Source organism: Drosophila teissieri, chromosome 2L (assembly GCF_016746235.2).
Source record: "Drosophila teissieri strain GT53w chromosome 2L, Prin_Dtei_1.1, whole genome shotgun sequence".
Classification (NCBI taxonomy): Eukaryota; Metazoa; Arthropoda; class Insecta; order Diptera; family Drosophilidae; genus Drosophila; species Drosophila teissieri.
Genome location: NC_053029.1, coordinates 22,966,585 through 22,991,119, shown reverse-complemented (window position 1 = coordinate 22,991,119; position 24,535 = coordinate 22,966,585). Strand labels below are relative to the sequence as shown.

Genomic DNA, 24,535 nt, shown 5'->3' with positions numbered 1-24,535 from the left:
AAATGGGTCAACCAAGACCAAATGGGGACGCGTCGATACCAACCGCTGAGACCACAACGGCATATATATTAATATATGAATATATTAAGTTAAAACATATATTATATTTGAGCGGAAAAACATGAAGTGAATATATTGAGTTAAAACATACATTATATTTAAGCAGAGAAACATGGAATCAATAAATGAAGTAAACATACAACTCGCATTCAAATTCAAACACAATGCGCGCGAGCGCCAAGATCACGCGCGAAGGGTCACACTGGCCCGACATAGATCGGCCACACTTATTTAGCATTAAATCAATTGGGATGTGCGGGCACACTATACTCCTCCAAACCGCTATATAAGGCGCACCCCAGCCCTCTAGAAGTCATTCAGTTCAGCCGGCGATTGGCGACAAGACCTCCAGGACGAGGAGCTGGACCAGCGGTAAGGAATCGAAACAGCCATAGGAGGCGGGCAAGGAGGGGGTAACTAACTAACCATAGTAGTCTTTGCATATTACGTATCATTCTCCGGCTCGGTTCACCGACCCGCGAGTACCATCAGGAGACCTCATCGGCCTCTAAACTCTTTTCATACATAGCAGACCTCATCGGCCTCTTAACTCTTCTCACACTTAGCAGACCTAATCGGCCTCTAAACTCTCCTCATCCTTAGCAGACCTCATCGGCCTCTAAACTCTCCTCATCCTTAGCAGACCTCATCGGCCTCTAAACTGTTCCCATCCTTAGCAGACCTCATCGGCCTCTAAACTCTCCTCATCCTTAGCTGACCTCATCGGCCTCTAAACTGTTACCATCCTTAGCAGACCTCTTCGGCCTCTAAACTCTTCTCATCTATAGCAGACCTGATCGGCCTCTAAACTGTTCTCACCATTAGCAGACCTAATTGGTCTCAAAACTGTTCTCACCGTTGGCAGACCTAACCGGCCTCTAATCTGTTAATTGGCAGATCCCTCCAACCCCTACAACCCCTCCAGGGACGAGACCAGACGCGCCCGAACCAACCAGCCGCCGATCTCGCCACGAGGACTGCACTTTGTTTTATTCACGAATGAAGACCCCATTATTGTATCATTCTCTCGTCTTCTCCTCTGAGACCCGGGTCGGATTCTCTTTCAGCAACCCCACCTGAATCAAATAAATATCTGAGACGACTCCTGGCCATCCTTGAGCCATCCGAGCGCTGACAGGTCGTCACAAGCTTAAAGAACTATAATGCAGCGTGTTATGAGTGTGGAGTAGGAGGACAAGGTATTGGATCTGGACAAGACAGAGCTAAATTGGGATCAAATTAAGAAGATACTAATACTTTGTGCATCAAAAACAAGGCTAATATTCGTACTCGCTGCTGAAAAGTTATTTTTTTATTTATATTTTATATCGGGAGCTTCTCTCTTCAAAGGAGAATAAACATTTATAACTTAATTCTCTTAAACTTCGCTCTTAAACTATCCCAATCTGCCTATATAAACGCAAACATGTATCGTTTTCGCTAAGTTTAGTTTTCGCTAAGCCCATTTCGAAATCCATTATCCAACCTAGTGATAATCCAAAGGCTCTAGTTCATCCTTTATTGTAATTAATAAAAACGTTTAATAATACATAAAAAACCAGCCGTGTTGGTTTTGGTCTCGGTCTGATTTCATAAATATATGAAATATATATAAAGAAAGTACGGGAACTGTTTTTCGGCAAACTTGCACCACTTTAATCCTGTGCGATGAGATCTCGATGCGTTGGATCCCGGGTGTTACTAGTGTAGTAGACTAGGGTATGTAGACAGTATTGTGAGGAGTCTTAAAACTCCCCACAAATTCGGGTGCAGGAGATCGACATAGCAACGGAGAAGACGGCTGGAATGCGAGAGGAGTCAAGGTCGGTCAGGTCATACGGGAAATAATAAACCTTGGACCCCGGCAAAGCACAGAGACCGTGAACTAACGGTACCGCGCTGGACCTTGGACACTAACCGGCCAAGGACACAGAGGTCGAACGGTAACGGTGTGGACTTTGGACAAGCACAAAGAGGACGCACCGTGAACTAACGGTACATGATTTGGACCTTGTACCCGAGCGAGCCGCGCGCAAAATGGGAAATAGCGGGATCCCCGCGGCCTATAAAAGGGACGGTGGAGTAAGTGGTCGCAAAGGTGGTTCGGGGAGGAGCGCTAGCTTATCTCACGGACGATACACCCTGCCCCATAACATCCTAAGCCCCGGTCGAGCCCGCAGGGGGTCCTTTGGCAAAGACGACGAGTTGCATACGCAAGAAGGGACGGTGAAGTCAGTGGTCGGCGAAGGTGGTTCGGGGAGGAGCGCTAGCTTATCTCACAGACGATACACCCTGTCACCATAACATCCTAAGCCCCAGTCGAGCTGGCACGGATCCGCCATCGAGAGCGACGTAGGCCGACGAAAGAAGGACGGCGAAGGAGCGACGACGCGCATCCGAAGGCTAGGATCACAGGTTGTTCTTTATCAAGCGTCACTGAATAAAGGTGGTTATAAATCTGAAACTCTGTCTTTTTTTTGGTCGGGCAATCACAAAAATCATAAATTTGGTGGGACGAACAAACTGTAACGAACTGATTTTTGTTTGTCTGCACGCTACGGAATACGTGCGGCTAGCTCAGTAGAGTTTGTGCGTTCGTCCCACCAAATTTATAGAATAACGTGATCACCCGGTTACCAGTAATAACACTAGCAGTTTCGTTCTCGGGTCTTTATTTGTTCAGTTCCTTCCGACGCACCGCGCTATCGCCCGGATACGCCGCAGTCCCTGTAGCAAGACGCCCAGTGAAAGACGAACGTTCCACCCTACCTTTTCTCTTCTGCCGGTGCGGTCGGACCTGGGTGTCCTGCTCGGCGGCCTGGTTCCACTGTCTTACCGCCTTCGTCGTCCTGGGTGGCGCGGACCTTCGTTGTTGGGCGCTCGTCGCGTGGGCTGGGAATTGTTGTCGTACGCAGACTCCCGGAAGCTCACGGCTGTGATCCCCAAGGCAAACGCCTATGGAACAGCAACGCGTCAACCCCACGTCTGGTTCGGACTAGTGGCGCCGGTACCACGCCTGCTTGGATTGCACGGACACACCAGGCTATCGCCTGGTTCAAGCACGCGATCTCCTACACAGTCCACCGGGTCTACACCACAATCCCTGCCGCTTCCTCGGGTGCCCGCTTAGGTCTGGCCTCTCCTGTTGTTTGCCTCCTGGCTACTCGTGCTTCGTCGTTTGGTCCTCAGCTACCTGCGTCTCAGTTTGGAGACCTTCTCGTCCCAAACGTCTTGACGTAGCGATCTTGCTCCTTGGTGACTATAACGGTCGTAGCTCCTCTGCTGACTTCGTTCTAACGTTGTTGACTTGTACACTTGCTTTCCTTGACTGTCGGTCCTGCTTCCAGCGCTCGGCCCGTTTATATAGGCCTCCTCTAACGGTTTATCCCTTTGGTCTCCAGTCTCCGGATCCAAAGTCCATGATTTTACCGTTGGCCCGGTCCAAAGTTCGATTTGTCCCGTTAATTGCCTTTGAGCCTGCTGACTCTCCAAACTCTCTTTTCAGCAAGTCCGGAGTCTCCATCCTCTCTCTCTCCACTTCCCGAGTCTCCAAACTCTCTTCCTCTAGAGTCTCCAAACTCTCTCTCTCCAGCCCAGAGTCTCCAAACTCTCTTTCTCCGGGCTTCGCACTACCGTTACTACACTTTGCCTAGTTGCGAAACTGGCAACAGCAGGTCCTCCTTATGCGATCACTATTCGCATTTGTGCGGAGTTTTAACTCCTCACAAAACAAACTCTTTGAGCTAGCCGTTGCAATCCGTAGCGAGCAGAAACCAGGAATTCAGTTCGTTACATTTGGCGCCCAACCGTGATTGTCCTGGCCAAAAGAACAGAGGAGAAGATGGGGAAATCGTGGCTATACAGCCTGAAGAAGGATGACTTTCCTGCAATAGCGAGCGCCCTAGGGATCAAGCTGGAGGGGTTGGTCGAGGATATGCGGGAGACGCTGTCCGAATTCATCCAGCAGACCACAGACGAGCCCGATACGGTCGCCATACTGGAGGCGTTGGAGAGAGAGAGTACGGAAGGAGACCGGCCGTGGAAGTCAAAGTCACCGGCGTGGAAGGCCTGATGAGGAGCCTCGATTTCAACAGCATGATGGAGGCCAGTGGGAGCAGACCCAAAAGGCAGGAGGTCGGGAGTGAACGGCGGGAAAGCTGCCGCGATCGTCGGGACAACGCGAGAGTAGCCCCTCAAGGTTACGCGAAGGTGGCGAAGCAGGTGCGGGAGTGGAGCTTCCGGTACGACGGTCACGACAAGCCATTTGATTTCCTGGAGCAGGTGGAGTGGTCAGCAATGACGTACTGTCTGGATATCAACCAAATCCCACGAGCGATGCCGGAACTGCTAAAGGGCAGGGCCCTAAAGTGGTTCATCGCCAACAACAGATTTTGGGAGACATGGGCAAAATTTATCCAAAGCTTCCAAGAATTCTTCCTGCCCAGGGGCTTCATTATGAAGCTGGCTGACCAGGTCAGGCAGAGGAAGCAGCGGCATGGCGAGTGCTTCAAAGATTAGATGGTGGACATGCGGACCCTAATGCGGCCTTTGGGGATGTCCGAGAAAGAGACCCTGGGGAGGATAAGGGAGAACAGCACTCCAGCTCTACGAATGTTTGTCCGCCCGTACGAGTGCCGGCACCTGGATGCCCTAGCCGATGAGTTCGAGGAACTGAAACCAAAGGGAGCAATTCGAGTCAGAGGGGACCCACAGAGCCCGCCACCAGCGGGATTTCCCAAGAGGGGAACAGAACGCGGTGTGCAGAAGGTTCCAAGAGGACACCACGGGACCGTCGAGGCACGAAACGAACGTGCGCGGGCCAGACCCGGTGCGGCTGGGTTTGTGTTAAACCCAGCACAAGCCTGCCATAGGTGCGAAAGCTGGGATCAGTGGATGCTGGAGTGCCGGAACCGGCCGATCACCTTTCGTTGGACGTGCGGGAGAATCGGCTCGAGGACCGTAGAGTCCGAGATCGGGAAACGCCACGCGAACCCAGCCTCAGAGGGGCAACCAGGGTTCGCAAGGTGCTGCCCCTCAAAGTTAATGGGCAAGCTAAAGGCGGAAAAAAGTCCACTGTCCGCCACAGTGCTCATAGACGGAATGGAAATTAAGGCCACGATGGACACCGGAGCCACAGCGAGTTTTATTTGCGAAGAGTTGGCGGACAGGTTGCGGGCAGCGGGAGAGGTCGTATCCACGAGGAGAGAAGTGCGGGTGGCTGATGGACGGTATGAGGAGGTCACATCGCTGCTCGAAGTGGCCATAGGACTTGGAGAGAGGACCGTAAGTATGCAACTGCTAGTCCTCCATAACATCATCAACGCTCTAGTACTGGGTTGGGATTTTCTAACGAAAGTTAGAGCCAGGATGGCGAAGTACATAAGCAGCCTGGGCTTGAAGGACGGGTACTGTCAGATCCCACTGGAAGCAAGTCGGCAATATACGGCATTCACAGTGCCAGGAAAGGGCCTGTTTCAATGGAAAGTGATGCCATTCGGACTGCACTCCGCATCGGCAACGTTCCAACGGGCGTTGGACCAGGTGATAGGACCCGAGATGATGCCACACGCCTTCGCGTATGAGGACGATATAATAGTAATCGGACGGACACTTCAAGAACACATGCGCCGCCTGTAAGAGCTTGTCCGGAGGCTTTGCTAAGAGCGGCAAACCTGAAAGTTAACGCGGATAAGTGCAAGTTCTTTCGAAAGGAGCTACAATACTTGGGTCCCCGCGTGACCGATAAAGGCATCGGAACGGATCCGAAGAAAGTAGCGGCAATAGATCAGCCAAAGCCCCCGGGAAACGTGAAGGAGCTGCGACAGTACCTAGGAGTGGCGTCGTGGTACAGGCGTTTTGTACCTGATTTTGCGACGACAACCACTGAACGCACTCCTTAAGAAACAAGCAAGGTGGGAATGGACAGACGCCCACCAAGAAGCATTCGAGGCCGTCAAAACCAGGTTGGTCGCCGACCCGATCCTGGCATGCCCCGATTTCATAAGGTCATTCGTCCTACAGACGGACGCCAGCGACTACGGGCTGGGCGCTATCCTCACACAGCACTCCGAGCAAGACGAGCGGGTCATATCCTACTGCGACAGAGAAGGCTACCATTTCAAAGTGATAACAGATCACATGGCCCTGAAGTGGCTGAACAGCATCGAGAGCCCGTCCGGAAAGATCGCGAGGTGGGCGCTGGAGCTCCAACAATACGATTTGAAATCTCGTATAGAAAGGGCTAATTGAACATCGTCGCGGACGCCCTGTAAAGACAGCCGCTGCAGGAAACGAGCCGCACGATTACCCAGAGGCCTCCTCTCCCAGAGGCCAGTTGTACAGGCACATTCCGCACCGGGCAGGAAATGAGGATGTGGTGTCATGGTGTGTCGTGGTGTGTACCAACCAGGGAGAGGCATCGCGTCATGGCCGAGAACCACGACATGCCGACGGCAGGACACCTGGGAAGTCGGAAGACAATCGCAAGGGTAGCAGCCAGGTACCACTGGCCAGGAATGCACCGGAACATAAGAAGGTACGTGCGGAACTGCGAGAGCTGCATGAAGTACAAGCCTAACCAGCTGCAAGCAGCCGGAAAAATGACCCAGGGGCCGGAAGAACCATGGGCCACCATGTGTGCGGACCCCTTGTGGGCCCCTTGCCGAGGTCAAAGCACGGGTGTGATACACCAGCTCACGGCTCCATATACTCCACAAGAAAACCCGACAAAAAGGGCCAACAGGACCGTGAAAACAATGATCGCGCAGTTCACAGGGGCCGATCAGAGGATATGGGACGAGAATTGGCGGGAGCTGCAGCTGGCAGTAAGCACGAGGGTGGCGGAGAGCACCGGATACTCGCCGGCATCCATCACGCAGGGAAGAGAACCAAGGCTGCCGAACGCATTGTTCGACGAACAGATGGCCGGAACGGGCAGATGTACACATACGCCGGCAGAAAACGCGAAAACCGAAGGAGATCTTCGAACTGGTGCGAAGGAAACCCAAGGTGGGAGAAACAGTATGGGCCAAAGAGCACCACCTGTCGACAGCAGCCGAGGGCTTCGCGACGAAAAGAAGAAATAAAGACATTCGCGTCACCAGTAATTTGTGTATTGGAACACGCAACAACTAGGAAGACGAAAACGGCTCATATTAGCGACTTGAAGCCGGGAGCGCGAGCGCCGCCGGGCCAGAGGACACCGAATGCGAAAAACAATAATAAAACCATTTAGTGAAGAAGGGGGGAAGACGATACAGGGTATCGAAAAGTCTTAAGTCAAAAGTCACTCTGAACAAACACACACACAAACAGGCCCGATAGAGCGCGAGAGCGGGACAGGAAGGGTATACAGCCGGAAAACCGATAAAGGCTTACGCACACAGTTACGAATTCCGTGGGACGCAGGTACACGGAGGAGAATCCCGTTACCGGTACAGGCCCCGCGGAATAACGGCAAAAATGAGCAGAGGGAAAACCAAGGTTTCGTCGCTGCGGAAAAAGCGAAAGTCGGTCTTTCAAAATCAAGTCGTCAGCATGGCAGCACGCGCATCAAGTAACAACCGGGAGGTGCGGGAGACCGGCACTGAGGAACAGCCCGGAGCGATATGGAGTAGGGATTCCGATACCTATCTCCAGCTTCTGGCGTCACCCCTGGTGTCGCGATACCCATCCCCGGTTCAGGAGGATCCGGAAGAGGTGCCCGACATGGATCTGTCGGAGGAGGAGACGGTGGCCGAGGGGCCAATCGCGTACGTGCCCCTCTCGTCGGAGAGTGAGGATGATGACGGGGGTGAGACGGTCACCACGGAGGTGTCCGCAGACGAGGACGAAGGAGGCCGGATCGCGAGGGCCAGAATGGCGTACCGCAACGTGCGGTACGTCACAGGGCCAAGGGCGGATCCGTCTCGGAGACGCGATGCCGTCACGGGACCTGGAGGAGTTGCGCGAGCTGCAGCCACCGCACTATGAGGCAAACGACCACCTTAAGTGGAAAAAACCCAATTTTTAAAAGTCGTTACAACAAATTTTTGTAAATTGAAATGTATTCAAAAAACATCAATCTATCATGTTACGTACTTAAAATTTTAAAAGAGGGCGCCACTGTTCAGTGAACAGCTGTTTAGTCAGCTGTTTCGTTGGCGCTACCACACCGATAACCGCATTTTTGTTAATCGCTGAAAAATCTTGCAAGTTTGAAGTGACAAAAAGTGCATAAACAATTATCAAAATTGTTACTTATAACATGCAATCCAATCCTTGTGGTTTGTAATATATGTTTGTGATCGTCGAATGTTGAAATTAAATGTGTCCGAATAATCTGTAAGTTCTAACCCTAATAAAACACAACTTTTGTAGTGCATTCTAATTTTTAAATAGAGCAACAAAGGCTTTCTCCGGCACTAAAACCTGTTTTATGTTGCAGAGTTATCAATTGTATAGTATAGCATAGCTATGCTTTTTCACACTTTTTCCAAAATGTAACTTTTAAGGGTCTAACCTCAAAGTGAAAAACAGCAAATTGTTCGAGAAATAGGAAAAAAAGACGACGAAAAATGCAAAAAAATAACGCCATTTTTAATTGTTTTAAAGCTTTAATTCGTGGATGACGATGAAAATTCTAGTTCCGTAAATTTTAGGTTTTTTGGGAAACATTAGTTTTACAAACATACTTATGCTATTTAAAAAAAAAAAAACTGTGAAGCAAAAACTTCAATATTTTTTTAAAAACAAGATAAGCAACCCCCTAACAATTGCGGGTTGCTTATCTTTATTGGTTTATTTTAAGATTATATTTTAAATTTTTTAGATCAAACAAATTTTTATTTTACACTGAAAAAAAAATGGTGTTGTTTTTTTTTTGTTTGAAAGCAGGACCACGCCCATTTTTCCTCAAAAATATTACTATTTTTATCATCAACATAAATCAAAAAACAGAACTTAAATATGTGGCTTCGTTCTCGAGTTATTAATTAATTCCACAAAAAGTGGTCGTTGAGCCCATAGTGCACCGTTGCCACCGACACCACCGCCGCCGTCGCAGCCACCGTTGCCACCGACATCAACGCCGCCACCACCGACGCCGCAGCAACAGGAGCATCCGCAGCCACCGACGCCGGTGCCACAACAACAGGAGCAGCCGAAGCCACCGCCGTTGTCGCAGCCTCAGACGCCGGTGCCGCAGTCGCCGTTGCCGCCGACGCCGCCGGCGCAGCCGCATCCACCACCAGTACCACGCACACCGACACCGCCGCCAGCAAAACCGACGCCTCCGCCACCACGCACACCGACACCGCCACCCCAGGATGAGGAGGGGCCCCGGTGCGAGCTGCAGCAGTCCTGGGACGTGGACCAGGCGCACGTCGCGCAGACGCTGCGCACGATCGGCATGGGCGGCCGCCGGTGGCACCAGCAGACTGTGACGTGGACGTGGCCCGCACCAGCGGAGGACACGCCGGAGAGCCGCGTGTTGGAGCAGGTGGGCGAGGTCGGTTGGATGCCGGTCGAACACCGAGCGCGCGACCCGCGAACGCGAGTCAGGACAGAGGACGAAAGCCCGGCGGAGAACCCGGAGAAGGGTCCGTGGGTGTGGCCCGCGCCGCCACCACCAAAACTTGCGCGGCAGAAATCGGGCCCCGAGGCTCGCCAGCCGCCGCAGCGATCCTGCCTCCGCAGGCAGGCGTCACAGAATGAGAAGCCGTAGAGGGAACTGGAACGCGCGGAGTGGCCACCCCGGGTGGTCGAGGAGGCCGAGACCCAGGCGGGCAGATGGCATAAGGACCGCTGGGCCAAATTGTTCATGCTAGACGGCATGAACGATAGTGAGATCGATAGGGAACAAAAATACTGGATTTTACATAGATTTTCAACACGCAGTCACACTATTGACAGCCATCGGCACGACATCGGAATATCGATAGGAACATGAAGTGGCAACGCCGGTCGCCATTATCGATAGCTCGATCGGCGCAATCGGCACGACGGGACAACATCGATGAGAACAGGAAGTGGCAACGCCGGTCGCCAATATCGATAACTCGATCGTGGTCAGAATCGGTGGAGTTAGCAGAGACGAAAAGCGATGAAACGGCGGGAATTTGGAATGCAGAGCTGGTAACCAGAAACAGACGGCAACCGATGAAGGAAGATGGAGAAGGGCGCGAGGATCAAGATGCCGAGTCGAGATGCTGAACGATAGGGTCTACTAGGCTGAGGCTACCGGGCTGAGATCAGGGAGGCGCTGGTCGACGAAAGGACTGAGGAACGACACAGTTCGAGGATCAAGATGGCACTTTGAGATGCTGAATGACAGGCTCATATAGGCTGAGACGTCAAGGCTGCGATCAGGAAGGCGCAAGGATGTTCGAGATGCCAAGTCAAGTCGCTGACCGACGGGGTCTAATAAGCTGCGACTGCCAGGCTGAGAACGAAGGACGCAGGGTCGAGGAGAGGAGATCGAGGAAGCTGCCTATGCGAGAAGACACCAAAGCGGAGGACCGCCGGAAACAACATCCGTTTCAAAACTTCCGAAGAAAGGGGGAGATGTGAGGAGTCTTAAAACTCTCCACAAATCCGGGTGCAGGAGATCGGCATAGCAACGGAGAAGAAGGCTGGAATGCGAGAGGAGTCAAGGGCGGTCAGGTCAAACGGGAAATAATGGACCTTGGACCCCGGCAAAGCGGACAAGCGAGCGCTGGACCATGGACTCGAACCGGCCAAGGGCACAGAGGTCGACCGGTAACGGTGTGGACTTTGGACAAGCACAAAGAGGACGCACCGTGAACTAACGGGACATGATTTGGACCTTGTACCCGAGCGAGCCGCACGCAAAAAAGGAAATAGCGGGATCCCCGCAACCTATAAAAGGGCGGCGCAGGCGCAGCTCGAGACAGTCAGTCAGTTAAACACGCGTAGGTCATACGTGCAAGCGCGGAGTACGGGCGCGAGGCGCTCAGTCCGGACACGGGCGTGCGACCAGACGGTCGGAGCAGATTCAGGAAGAGTGGGACAGTCGATCAGGAGAGCACGCGGAGTGCCATACGGGCAGACAGTCGATCAGGAAAAGTACGCGGAGTGCCACACAGACGGTCAATGAGAAAGTGCGCGGAGAGCCATACAGCCACACAGTCGATCGGGAAAAGTACGCGGAGTACACAGACAGTCAATGAGAAAGTACGCGGAGTGCCACACGGGCAGACAGCCGATCCGGAACAGTGGACGGTGGAGTCAGTGGTCGCAAAGGTGGTTCGGGGAGGATCGCTAGCTTATCTCACGGACGATACACCCTGTCACCATAACATCCTAAGCCCCAGTCGAGCCGGCACGGATCCGCCATCGAGAGTGACGCAGGACGACGAAAGAAGGCCGGCGAAGGAGCGACGACGCGCATCCGAAGGCTAGGATCACAGGATTTTCTTTATCAAGCGTCACTGAATAAAGGTGGTTTAAATCTGAAACTCTGTCTTCTTCTTGGTCGGGCAAATCATAAATTTGGTGGGACGAACAAACAAACTCTCTGTGCTAGCTGTTGCAATTCGTAGCGAGTAGAAACTAAAAAAACAGTTCGTTACAATATGCATACACATTGTAAATAAGTTTGCTATATCAACATTGTATATAAGCTTGTTTCGCAACATGCGAAGAGCAAATCGCAAACGGAAAGAGAGTCAGTCAAAGGCTATGAAAGTAGGCAGTCAAAGTATATTAAGCAGATAAGAAGGCGGCGTCGGTGGAAAAAATAGCAGCACACTCTCGCGCTGTTTCAATTGCAACTCGAAGGGACACTGGGCCAAGAAGTGCAAGAAGCCAAAGTGCCAAAAGGAATCGTGTTATGCCTGTGGTGAGATGAGGCACTCAGAGAGGCAGCAATTACGTAAGATATTTTGAAATTAATTTTATGAACTATTATAAGAAAAAATTTATTACAGCATGCCGTGACTATGTCACGGAAAGGCCCATTTCGTTCATTAAACTTAGTAAAGTACCAAATAATATTATTGAATTACCAATTTTAAATTCTTTTTTTGGATTAAATAATAGTTCCTTAAAAACATATGGAAAAATATTTTGTTACGTTATGAAAAATTTTGATAAAATACACTTTAATTTAATAATTGTGGCAAACGAGCTTATGAATTATGATGTGGTTTTTGGAAGAGATTTTATGAAGGCATAAAAGGCATAAACCGAAGGGCGCAGGGTCGACGAGAGGAGAACGAGGAAGCTGCCTGTGCGAGGAGACACCAAAGCGGAGGACCGCCGGAAACAACATTCTTATGAAAAACTTCCGAAGAAAGGGGGAGATGTGAGGAGTCTAAAAACTCCCCACAAATTCGGGTGCAGGAGATCGGCCTAGCAACATAGAAGACGGCTGGAATGCGAGAGGAGTCAAGGGCGGTCAGGTCAAACTGTAAATAATGGACCTTGGACCCCGGCAAAGCGGAGAGACCGTAAAATAACGGTACGCTCGACCTTGAACTCGAACCGGACAAGGGCACAGAGGTCGAACGGTAACGGTGTGGACTTTGGACAAAGAGGGCGCACCGTGAATTAACGTGACATGAGTTGGACCTTGTACCCGAGCGAGCCGTGCGCAAAAAGGGAAATAGCGGGATCCCCGCGGCCTATAAAAGGCAGGCGCCGTTCGGGACAGTCAGTCAATTTAACACGCGTAGGTTATACGTGCTAGCGCAGAATATGGGCGCGAGTCGCTCAGTCCGGACACGGGCGTGCGACTAGTCGGTCGGAGCAGATTCAGAAAGTGTGGACACAGCCAACCAGTGGAAGTACGCGGAGATAGACAGACAGTCAATCAGGAAAAGTGCGCGGAGAACAATACAGTCAATCGGTCAGTCGGTGAAAGTACGCGGAGGTCGATAGCGGAATAGTAAAACAGTTAAAGTACGCGGAACGAGACCCGGAACGAGTGGACGGCAAGGGAGCGTCGAAGCGGCCATCCGAAGAGGATCTCCGCAAGCGAAAGACAAGCAAACACCAGGACCTAGCGTGGTAAGAAAGGGACGGTGGAGTCTTTGGTTGCAAAGGTGGTTCGGGAAGGAACGCTAGCTTATCTCACGAACGATACACCCTGCCCCATAACATCCTAAGCCCCGTACTAGCCCGCAGGTGGTCCTTTGGCGAAGGTGACGAGTGCCTGGCATACGCAAGAAGGGACGGTGGAGTCAGTGGTCGGCAAAGGTGGTTAGGGGAGGAGCGCTAGCTTATCTCACGGACGATACACCCTGTCCCCATAACATCCTAAGCCCCAGTCGAGCCGGCACGGATACGCCGTCGAGAGCGATGCGCGACCAGCGAAGAAGGACGACGAAGGAGCGACGACGCGCCTCCAAAGGCGAAGATCGCAGGATTCCCTTTGTCAAGCGTCACTAAATAAAGGTTGTTCTAATCAGAAACTCTGTCTTCTCTTTGGTCAGGCCATCACACAAATCAAAAATTTGGTGGGACGAACAAACAAACTCTCTGAGCTAGCCGTTGCAATCCGTAGCGAGCAGAAACCAAGAATTCAGTTCTTAACAAACTTATAGCTATTACATGGTCTTTAGTCGATATTTGGTTAATTTTTTTTTTTTACAATTTCTAGCAACTCCTCCTGTACTATCAAAAATTTTTAACCATAATTTAATCTCCTACTTTGTACGGCGTGTTTGTTTCCTTCTTACTATTATATATTTTTTCATTATCACTCTGTGCTTTTAATTACGATTCCGCTCTTTTCTTTCCAATTTCTTTCAAGTCTCTAATTTCACAAAAGTTGTCTAACTCTTATAATTCTTGTCTTAGCTCATCAATTCCCCTTTTGCTCAATTCCAAACAACATCTTGCTCGGAGATTGCGCTATACTTCTTTTTTTGGTATAATTCAAAGAAAATTCTACATCATCAATAACTGCATCCCAATGAAATCCATTTTCAATGTCTGTCAATTTAGCGATCATAGGCCCTACTATTCTATTGACTCTTTTTACTTGTCCATTGGCCTGGGGTGAGCCTGTCGCTATCTTTATGTGCTTAATATTATATTCTTCCATAAACTTTGCAAAATCTTCGGATGTAAAACAGCTGCCCCTATCTGATAATATAAATTTCGGCCTGCCATATGATCTAAAATAATCCTTTAATGCTAGAATTACTTCTTTTGTGTTCGTTGTCTTGTTGCATATAACCTAACATATTATATTTAGTGAATCCGTCTATTATTACAAACATATGTTTCTTTACCCTACCGTTATCTACCGGTCCATAACGATCGATGTGTATTATCTCAAACGGCACGTACCCATTTGGAATGCTATGCATCATTCCTTCTTCTTTTCCAGACTTTAGAGAAAATGCAACACATCTCAAACAATTTTATATATGCCTAACAACTTTTTCTTTCATAAGTCTTTACAATAGCATCAATAACCTTATTTCTCCCTAAGTGCCCTAATTCATTGTGATATTTGTATAAAATCTTTTTTTTCATTTCTTCTGGCACACAAAACAACAATTTTCCATCATTTGCCTTTCTATAAAGTACACCATTTCTCATTTCAAAAAATTTATCTTTTGTTTTCTATAACTTTTTCCAAATATCTTCCAACTTATCATCTTTTACTTGACAAATAACTAAAGTATCTTCAAAACTATTAGTTTCAGCTTAATGCATCTACATGCTGCATATGCTTCCCTGCTTTATGAACTCGTACTCTAATAGTTCTAATGCCCATCTCGAAATCCGAGGGTTCATAAATTCGAAATTTTCTTAATGCATCAGGATGGCTAATGTTTCCACTTCGAATCTATGATATTTGGCTTCATCTTTCTTCGTGGCTTTCGAGTAATAAAATATAGGGTCTCATTTCTTATCCTCTTTCCTTTGCAAAAACGCTGCACCAAAACCTTGTGAGAAAAAAAAAACTTCTCTAAGTACTTGCATATGTTCCTTAATTCCTTTGCTACCTATCATTATATCATCCATATATATAACTTTATATATATGTGCTGCATTTTTCAACACCATCGGCATCCTTAAAAATTCGAACTGTCCTAAAGGTATCATAAACGAAGTCTTCCTCTTCAACAAAAACATGAAAGTAGCCATGTTTAACATCTAACTTCGAAAATATCGTTTTATTTACTAACTTATCCAAGAAATTATCAATCAACGGCAGACCATCTTTAACCATCGTTTTATTAGGTTTTCTGTAATCAACACATAACCTTAGATCTCCTGGTTTTTTCTTACTAACACTATTGGAGATGCATACTCTGGTTCACTCGGTACAATGATAGCGTTTTCTAAATACTCATCTAAAATAATCAGCAACTTTTCTTTTTCGGTATATGCTAATATTCTCGGCGAACAACTATACGGCTTGGAGTCCTCTAATCTTAGTTGTATCTCACACCGAATTTCCGGTTCTTTCGGTCTTACTTTATTAACATAACAATTATCTTACCAACTGAGTAAATTGACATCTCACATTATGATCTATCTGGTCACCTATTTTGTAATTAATTGAGTCATCTATTACATTCATTTCAAACAATTCCCTTTCCACTGTGCTTATTTTAGAATTTGCAATTTTCCTAATCCTTTTCTAATCTTGTCATATGATTTTCACTTCTACCCTGACTAACAGTATCGCTAACTGTTATATTATTATAGTACATATTTGCTTCTTCGACATTTAATTTTATCCACTGTAAACATTTTCAAGGTGTCAAAATTTAAATTTAAATTGAATGCCTTCATAAAATCTTTTCCAAAAACCACATCATAATTCATAAGCTCGTTTGCCACAATTATTAAATTGAAGTGTATTTTATCAAAATTTTTCATAACGTAACAAAATATTTTTCCATATGTTTTTCAGGAACTATTATTTAATCCAAAAAATGAATTTAAAATTGGTAATTCAATAATATCTTTTGGTACTTTACTAAGTTTAATGAACGAAATGGGCCTTTCCGTGACATAGTCACGGCATGCTGTAATAAATTTTTTCTTAGAATAGTTCATAAAATTAATTTCAAAATATCTTTCGTAATTGCTGCCTCTCTGAGTGCCTCATCTCACCACAGGCATAACACGATTCCTTTTGGCACTTTGGCTTCTTGCACTTCTTGGCCCAGTGTCCCTTCGAGTTGCAATTGAAACAGCGCGAGAGTGTGCTGCTATTTTTTCCACCGACGCCGCCTTCTTATCTGCTTAATATACTTTGACTGCCTACTTTCATAGCCTTTGACTGACTCTCTCTCCGTTTGCGATTTGCTCTTCGCATGTTGCGAAACAAGCTTATATACAATGTTGATATAGCAAACTTATTTACAATGTGTATGCATATTGTAACGAACTGTTTTTTTAGTTTCTACTCGCTACGAATTGCAACAGCTAGCACAGAGAGTTTGTTTGTTCGTCCCACCAAATTTATGATTTGCCCGACCAAGAAGAAGACAGAGTTTCAGATTTAAACCACCTTTATTCAGTGACGCTTGATAAAGAGAATCCTGTGATCCTCGCCTTCGGATGCGCGTAGTCGCTCCTTCGTCGTGCTTCTTTGCTGGTCCCGCGTCGCTCTTGACGGCGTATCAGTGCCGGCTCGACTGGGGCTTAGGATGTTATGGGGACAGGGTGTATCGTCCGTGAGATAAGCTATCGCTCCTTCCCGAACCACCTTTGCCGACCAAAGACTCCAACGTCCCTTCTTGCGTATGCCAGGCACTCGTCGCCTTTGCCAAAGGACCACATGCGGGCTTGTACGGGGCTTAGGATATTATGGGGCAGGGTGTATCGTCCGACAGATAAGCTAGCGCTCCTCCCCGAACCACCTTTGCCGACCACTGACTCCACCGTCCCTTCTTGCGTATGCCAGGCACTCGTCACCTTCGCCAAAGGACCACCTGCGGGCTTGTACGGGGCTTAGGATGTTATGGGGCAGGGTGTATCGTTCGTGAGATAAGCTAGCGTTCCTTCCCGAACCACCTTTGCAACCAAAGACTCCACCGTCCCTTTCTGACTCCGCTAGGTCCTGTGGTTTGCTTGTCCATCACTTGCGGAGATCCTCTTCGGATGCCCGTTTCGACGCTCACTTGCCGTTCACTCGTTCCGGGTCTCGTTCCGCTTACTTTAACTGATTCACTATTCCGCTGTCGACCTCGGCGTACTTTCACCGACTGACCGATTGACTGTATTGTTCTCCCACTGCTCGTTCGGGTACAAGGTCCAACTCATGTCCCGTTAGTTCACGGTGCGTCCTCTTTGTCCAAAGTACACACCGTTACCGTTCGACCTTTGTGCCCATGGCCGATTAGAATCCAAGGTCGAGCACGGTATCATTATTTCACGGTCTCTCCGCTTTGTCGGGGTCCAAGGTCCATTATTTACAGTTTGACCTGACTCCTCACAAGTTGAAAATTTCGACAAGATTATGCGATCTTAAGTGTCAGGATCGCCGTATCGTAGTAGACAAGGGTATGTAGAAAGTATGCATACACAATGTATATGCTATGCTAATATTTTCTATATTAACATTGTATATAAGTTTGTTTCGCAACATCGGCTCTCTAACAGCATGCGAAGAGGCATATCGCAAGGGGAAAGAGTCAGTCAAAGGCTTACGCTACTAAAGTCAAACGTGAATAAATCAAAGCAAGAAACTGAGTTTACTCAAGGGGGGATATATATTATACCCCTACACTATGCTGATGGAATTATGACGCATTATGCGTGGATGCGTGTAGATGACTGTCGTTGCGTTGTCGTATATTGCTGCGATGTCTTCTTCGGTTTTCAGTGTATTTATTTGTAGTTTCCGCAGGCTGAGCGGTTCTCCTGCGGGTATGGTTTTTACCTCCTCGGCTTTGATCAAGTTAATCTGTAGTTTTTCTGTGATTGTGGTGATGGTGTCGGCATATCTCGTTCCATTTGCCAGGATAGAGCAGTTGTCGTATCTTACGATAAACGAGCCGTTTACTATTCTTTTCGGTGCGCAGTTTGTTGTTATGTTGAGGCTTACTGCGTTGGTGATGATGAGTATTCCTTCTATTGGGCTGTAGATTTGCTGGTTCCTTGCGGTTTCCACCGTGTCTCATGTCGCTGGTTTGTTGTTGAGTAGGTTGTGGAGGCAGGGCTGGTTACCGGGGGTGGTGGTGGTTTCGCATACAAATTCGGAGTTTACTTTGATGCATGGGTCTTGTACAATATTTAATTCTTCGTTATTTCTTAGTATTTAGTTGGGTAGGTTTACTATCTGCGTACCGTTGAACGGTATTGCTATAATTCGGTACAATTTATAATTTTTAATAGACAAAATTGGGATCTTGATTTCGAATGTTAGGGTTAATAAAACTGGTGCTAGTATGAAGTGATAATAATTCATAGACCTCGTGGTCTGCGTTGATTTGTATTCCCTGTTTTGTTAGAGAGTTCCTGATTTTAACTATTTCGGGATTGGTTAGGATGTATTTGGGGATTATTTTTAATTTTGCGAATAAAAGACTTTCCGCTACGCTAGTCAAATGAGCGTAGAGAAGGTCAAAGTTGATATTTAACCTGTGGATAAGACGGTCTAGCTCTAGGTCCCTTTGTCCTGTGTTTAGTTCTTTAAAAATTTTATTTTGATTTGAGTTAATGATTTCAGTCATTACCTCCTGTTCTCTATTAATGTGTGTTGCTATTTCCCTGAATCTAATTATTGTTTCGTTTTTGAATCTATTCGTTCTCTCCTCGTTGTTATTTAGGTTTGTTAGTTGTTTGTTTATTCTGTCTTCGTCGTTGGCGTCCATGTTACCGCTTACTATTTTTACTATTGTCCCTAGCCTCTTCTAGTTCTACCGCTATTGGTGTTGGGTAGCAAAGAGGCTAGCCTATGGTTGATGAGGTCACGTTTCGCGAGTAGTAGGGATTTAAGGCTAGTGGCCTCCGATTTGTTCGGAGCTTGTGCAACCCTTTGGCTGCGCTCTCGTACTCGTTCAGGTGTATTATATGTTGTATCGTTGTGAATTCTGGCCTTTCCTAGTTGGACTTTTATCATTGCTTGGTCGTTGGTCAATGGTTCGAATGTCAGTTCCTTGGCGTTGGTCATCGTCAATAGACGTCAGTTAAGTGTTTCTAGTTAGTCATCGGTGGTGTAGTATGCGCCGCCAATAAGCTTAGGCTATTAACTCTTAATGTAAGATTCTGATAAAGGTATCAGCGCAACGAAATCCCAGGTCAAAAGGTTGGTAATAGAAGTTAACAAAAACCCATGACCTAGTGCACAAAAATTTTTTAGTGGAAGAATATAAAACCCATTGGTGGTAAGAAAATAACACGGAGCCCCAAAAATCCAAATCCAACTAAAGGGAAGGAAGGGGAAAAATGTAATTTAAGCCGCAGAAATAACTTAATCGGAACTCAAAATTGAAATCCTCAATACAGGAAAAAACAAGAGAGAACGCTATAGTCGAGTTCCCCGACTATCTGATACCCGTTACTCAGCTAGTGGAAGTGCGAAGGAGAAATTTCAGCACTGACAGTTGTTGGCGGTTTGTGGGCGTTAGAGTGGGCGTGGCAAACAGTTTTTTGGCAAATCAATAGAAATTTTCAAGACTAATTAATAAATAAAAAAAATATCAAAACATTTTTTAAAAATGTGGGCGTGGCAGCTTTGTGCGGTTTGTGGGCGTTAAAGTGGGTGTTGCAAATCGATAGAAATTTACAAGACTAGTACAAAAATGAAAAAATATCAACACATTTTTAAAAAATGTGGGCGTGACAGTTTTGGGCGGTTTGTGGGCGTTAGAGTGGGCGTGGCAACATGAATCGACAAACTTGCGCTGCTTCTATGTCTTTGGAGTCTGTATGCTTAGTCTGAACTTTCTAGCTTTTGTAGTTCCTGAGATCTCGACGTTCATACGGACGGACAGACGGACGGACAGACGGACATGGCCAAATCGAATCGGCTATTGATCCTGATCAAAAATATATATACTTTTATGGTCGGAAACGCTTCCTTCTGCCTGTTACATACTTTTCAACGAATCTAGTATACCCTTTTACTTTACAAGTAACGGGTATAAGAAGCAAAAAAAAGGAGAACCCATGTGTAACGGTCCATTTCGGTGGTCATTTTGGTAAGGAAATCTTCCTAAACTTTTGTTTGTGTATTTTTTGGTTCCGTGTCGTGTGGAGTGTATGTCCGCTGTCCCGTAGTACTGTTTGTCTCGTGAAACGGGGTGTTATTTTATTCCTCCTGTTCTCCTTCCGGAAGACTGTGTTTTCGGTAGGTAAGGCGGGGGGGTCCTCCTCCGTTTCGTTGAGTTTAGACGTGCGCTTTAAAGCGATGTCTTCCAAGTGTTTTTTGACCTCTAGGTAGATTTTTGTTCGAAATTCATTGAGTTTATTTAGGAAGTCGTGTTCAGTGTTGAACTTGACTGTTTTTGTGAAAACGTGGGTACGGCCGCTGAAGAGTTCGAACGGTGTTAGGTTCGTGCTCGACTGGATCGCATTGTTGTATGTGACAACTGTCTCTGATAAGATTTTTTCATGGTCCAAGTCCACTTTCCCCTCCTTCCTTTTTGCGAGGATGATTCGGTATATTTCCGTCAGTGTTGAGTGGAGCCTTTCGACTGTCGAGTTACTGCTTGACTGTTGAAAGGATGTCAAGTCCACCTCTACACCGAATTTTTTTTTTTTTTTGTTGTTTTTGCGCGCGAGTCCCACGGCCACACCTCCCGCCTAACCGACCGAGGGGCGCTGCCGTGTATCGGGACTACACCACGAAGTCCACTTCACCACGAATAAGGTTAAAAATAAAGACTGTTCCAAGCATCGTTCTACGGTTAGCTAAGGAGGGTAAGTTAATTAACATTAATCTACTCGAATAAGGAGGTAATCTACGGTTTGCATCCCAATTAAGGCGCCGTAAGGCAAAAAGTAAGAAATTCTTTTGAACCGATTCAATGCGGTCCGAGTAAACTTCATATTGTGGACTCCAAACAGGTGATCCACACCCGAGGATCGGACGGACTAGAGAAATAAATAAGGTTTTGGTCATGTAAGGATCATCAAATTCCTTTGACCACCGTTTTTAGAGGAGGATGGTGCAGTGATCTGGCCACTTGTGGGAAGTTTAATTCCCACGGGCCTTTTTTTTCATTTTTTATTCTTAGCTTCAAACTTTTTCACAATCATACTTTCCGGCCAAAAATCTCCAGAACATATGGTTGAGTATAGCTCATTTGGGACAGTTATCTTGAATGATGAGATGTCCCTAGCATAAGAAAAGTTAAATTTTTCCACTTTTATGTTGTCGGCTTTTGTTTTGTCTTGTATATAAGACAGTACATCAGATGATTTTTGATCAGTGGAAATCCCGGAAACGAAAATTTGTTTCTTTAGTGGAACCACCGAGAGGGGTTTTGACACTGCAGGTTGTATTTCTGAAGTGCCAAATTGTGCCGGTAGTCCGGACTCAATATTCTTTGTGGTAGTAAACATTCGGGACGGGTGGAATCACCGGTTGAGAAACCAGTGCGGACAAAAGGGAATCTGTAGCAATCCCAGGCTGGACTCCCTCCACAACCGATTGATAGGATTGCACCGAATCTTTTTTAGCTGCCGATCTAAGCACCATTTGAGGGTTTGCTGCGATCGTCAACTGATCAGCTGTGGAGTCCTGTTGATCACTTGCCGAAAGTTGCGGGGCATTCCCCTTAGGCAGCCTACCACCAGCGGCTTTCTTGCGCTTTGGAGATTCTTCTTATAGTTTAAGGCTATTAAATTGTGAATCAAGCGCAGAAAGAAGATCATCAGCTCGACGAAAACTATCTCTAGCCACGCCAAAACTGCTGATCAGTCCTTTCTAGCCACCTTTAGTTTGGCGCATAAAGAGTTGCATTTCATTCGCAACTCCTAGGCAAGTATCACAACAGTATTTTAGATTAGGGCCTTTAGCTAGGTCATCACTTGTTCGGCCGTTAAAACCAGCGCACTTAGTGTGCACCATTCTATCACATAGCCAACAGGTCATTTTTCACTGATCAGGCTTTATTACCTGACGGCATTTGTTATGGAAGCAGACAACATTGGTTTCCATGTTTAATTGGGTTTTGACCACTGTACCAAAAGACAAAATCAAAAAATGTACCGCAAGAGCGCAGTGTGCACTTTAAGATTTTGTGTGGGAGAGCGAGAGAGCGGGTGCACCGTGCAGTTAAGTACAAAAACAACATTGCTCTAGGAAATCCGTGAAAACGGTTCCCCCGAATTCGGCTGCTTGGTCGAATATGACCTTTTTGGGTATACCGAATTTTCAGAAGAATGTATTAAATGCTTTGGTTACACTGATGGAATTCCTATTGGGTAGGGGGAATGCTTGCGCGAATCTAGAGAATTTGTCTATGATTGTGAGGTTGAAGTTTTTATTGATTGTATAGATATCCGTATGCAGGATATCTAGTGGTTCGTTCGGGATTTCGGGCATTATGTAGGGTGGTCTCTGCGGGTGCCTGTCATACTTGAGTGTAAGGCAGGTCTCGCAATCCCGAATTGCCTGTGCGATGAGACTTTTTAAGTGGGGCACGCAGATTTCCCTTTTTAGGTGGGCGTACATCTTGTCTACCCCTCGGTGGTTTTTGTTTACGTAAGTTGTTTTAATAAGTGATACTAACTCTCCGATGCTTGAAGGTTCCTTAAGGAACGTTAAGCACCTGAGGATTTTATAGTTGTTAGTTCCTGTGAAATATTCGGAATAAGCTTTTTTAATTATTTCGAAAATTTCGTCGGTAGCGAACACGGCTAAGGTTTTGTTCGGTTCTAACGTTTCCTTTTATAGTTGTTAGTTCCTGTGAAATATTCGGAATAAGCTTTTTTAATTATTTCGAAAATTTCGTCGGTAGCGAACACGGCTAAGGTTTTGTTCGGTTCTAACGTTTCCTTTAAGATATCCGTAACTATCTCTAAGGTAAAGAGAGGTTCAGAAATCTGTCTTCTGATTTTATTTTTGGATGGGACGCAGACCGTACATGACGAGTCTGGTGAAACCGTAAGGGTGGCTTGCAAATTAAAAGCGTTGAGTGGGCTCTGGGATACCGGAATGTCTCCTGGTTCGCTCGGCATAGATATGTTTATGTGGGTGTTTGGTTCCACCCTGCTCAGTGCGTCTGCGACGACGTTTTGGGAACCCTTTTCGTGTTCCAATTCGTACATGTATTCGCTCAAGGCATCCCGCCAGCGAATAAGTTTAGCGTTCTGGCCATTGAAATTCTTGAGTCCTAATAGGGGTTTGTGGTCGGTAACTAGTTTGAATTTCCGACCGTAGAGGTAATATTTTAATATTTTACTGCCCACACAATTCCTAACATTTCCTTCTCTATCGTCGAGTAGCGAGTTTCAACCTCGTTGAGGGTTCTGCTTGCGAGGCATATTGGTCTGTCACAGGTTTTTGGTCCTTGCGACAGCACCGCTCCCAACGCGACGTTACTCGCGTCTGTAGTTAAGGTGAAGGGTAAGGTGAAATCAGGGTGTCTCAAAATTGGGTCGTTGACAAGTAGTGTCTTGCAGATTTCGAAGGCTTCGCTGAATTCGTTGTTGATTATTACCGACTTGCCACCTTTTAATTGGTTGGTGAGCGGTTTAGTAATTCGCGAGAAATCTTATATAAATTTCCTGTAATAGCCTATAAGTCCCAGGAAAGACTTAATTTGTCGATTGGTCATGGGGCATGGAAATTCTTTTATGACCGCTATTTTATTAGGGTTCGGTTTGATTCCTTCTTGAGTGACTACGTGGCCCAAGAAGTCTATTTCCTTACGTAGGAAGTTCGACTTGGTGAGTTGGATTTTCAAATTTGCCGGCGCATATCTTCCGGGTTCATCTGAATTTGATGGAACCCACTTGCCAGGTCCAGGGTGGTGAAGTACTTGGCCCGGCCTAGGCTGTCGAGGATTTCATTTATGTTGGGGATAGGGTATCGGTCGGCGATGGTTTTTTCGTTCAGTTTCCTGAAATCTATAACCAGTCGCCATTTCTTGTTGCCGTCCGAGTCGGTTTTCTTGGGTACTACCCAGACGGGTGCGCCCCAAGGTGAGTGGCTATTTCGGATTATGTCTTGTTCTAGCATCTTTTTTATTTGGTTCCGTACTTCCTCCTTATGGATGTACGGGTACCTGTAAGTCTTTACGTGTACCGGTGTATCGTCTGTCGTCGGGATAGAATGTTTAACTGTATTCGAAAAGGTGAGGGTCTCCCTCTCGTCGTAGAATAGCTCCCGGAACTGGTTGCAGACCGCGAACAGTCCTTGTCGCTCTTCTGGGTTTTGGTGCTCAGTTCGGATTTGGTCGATAGGCCGTTTGAATTGTTCGGTGGGGTCCGGCCCCAATGTCATGCTGTAAATTTGGTCGTATTCGTCCTCGTCATAGAGTGCAACTTCTATTGGTTGGTCTAAGCAAAGTGTTTGTTCGTCATGGGAGTTGTTTGTTACCTCGAGGTA

The 24,535-nt window shown here is 46.9% G+C and overlaps 1 protein-coding gene across 1 annotated transcript; it reads left to right on the top strand.

Moving 5' to 3' along the window:
- The first annotated feature begins 7,596 nt into the window (after positions 1–7,596).
- LOC122623673 (bromodomain-containing protein 4-like) lies at positions 7,597–9,763 on the top strand. The gene is made up of 2 exons (XM_043802957.1): positions 7,597–7,937; positions 9,067–9,763. Exons 1-2 carry the CDS (start codon positions 7,597–7,599, stop codon positions 9,761–9,763), a joined length of 1,038 nt encoding a protein of 345 aa, XP_043658892.1.
- Positions 9,764–24,535: the final 14,772 nt, after the last annotated feature.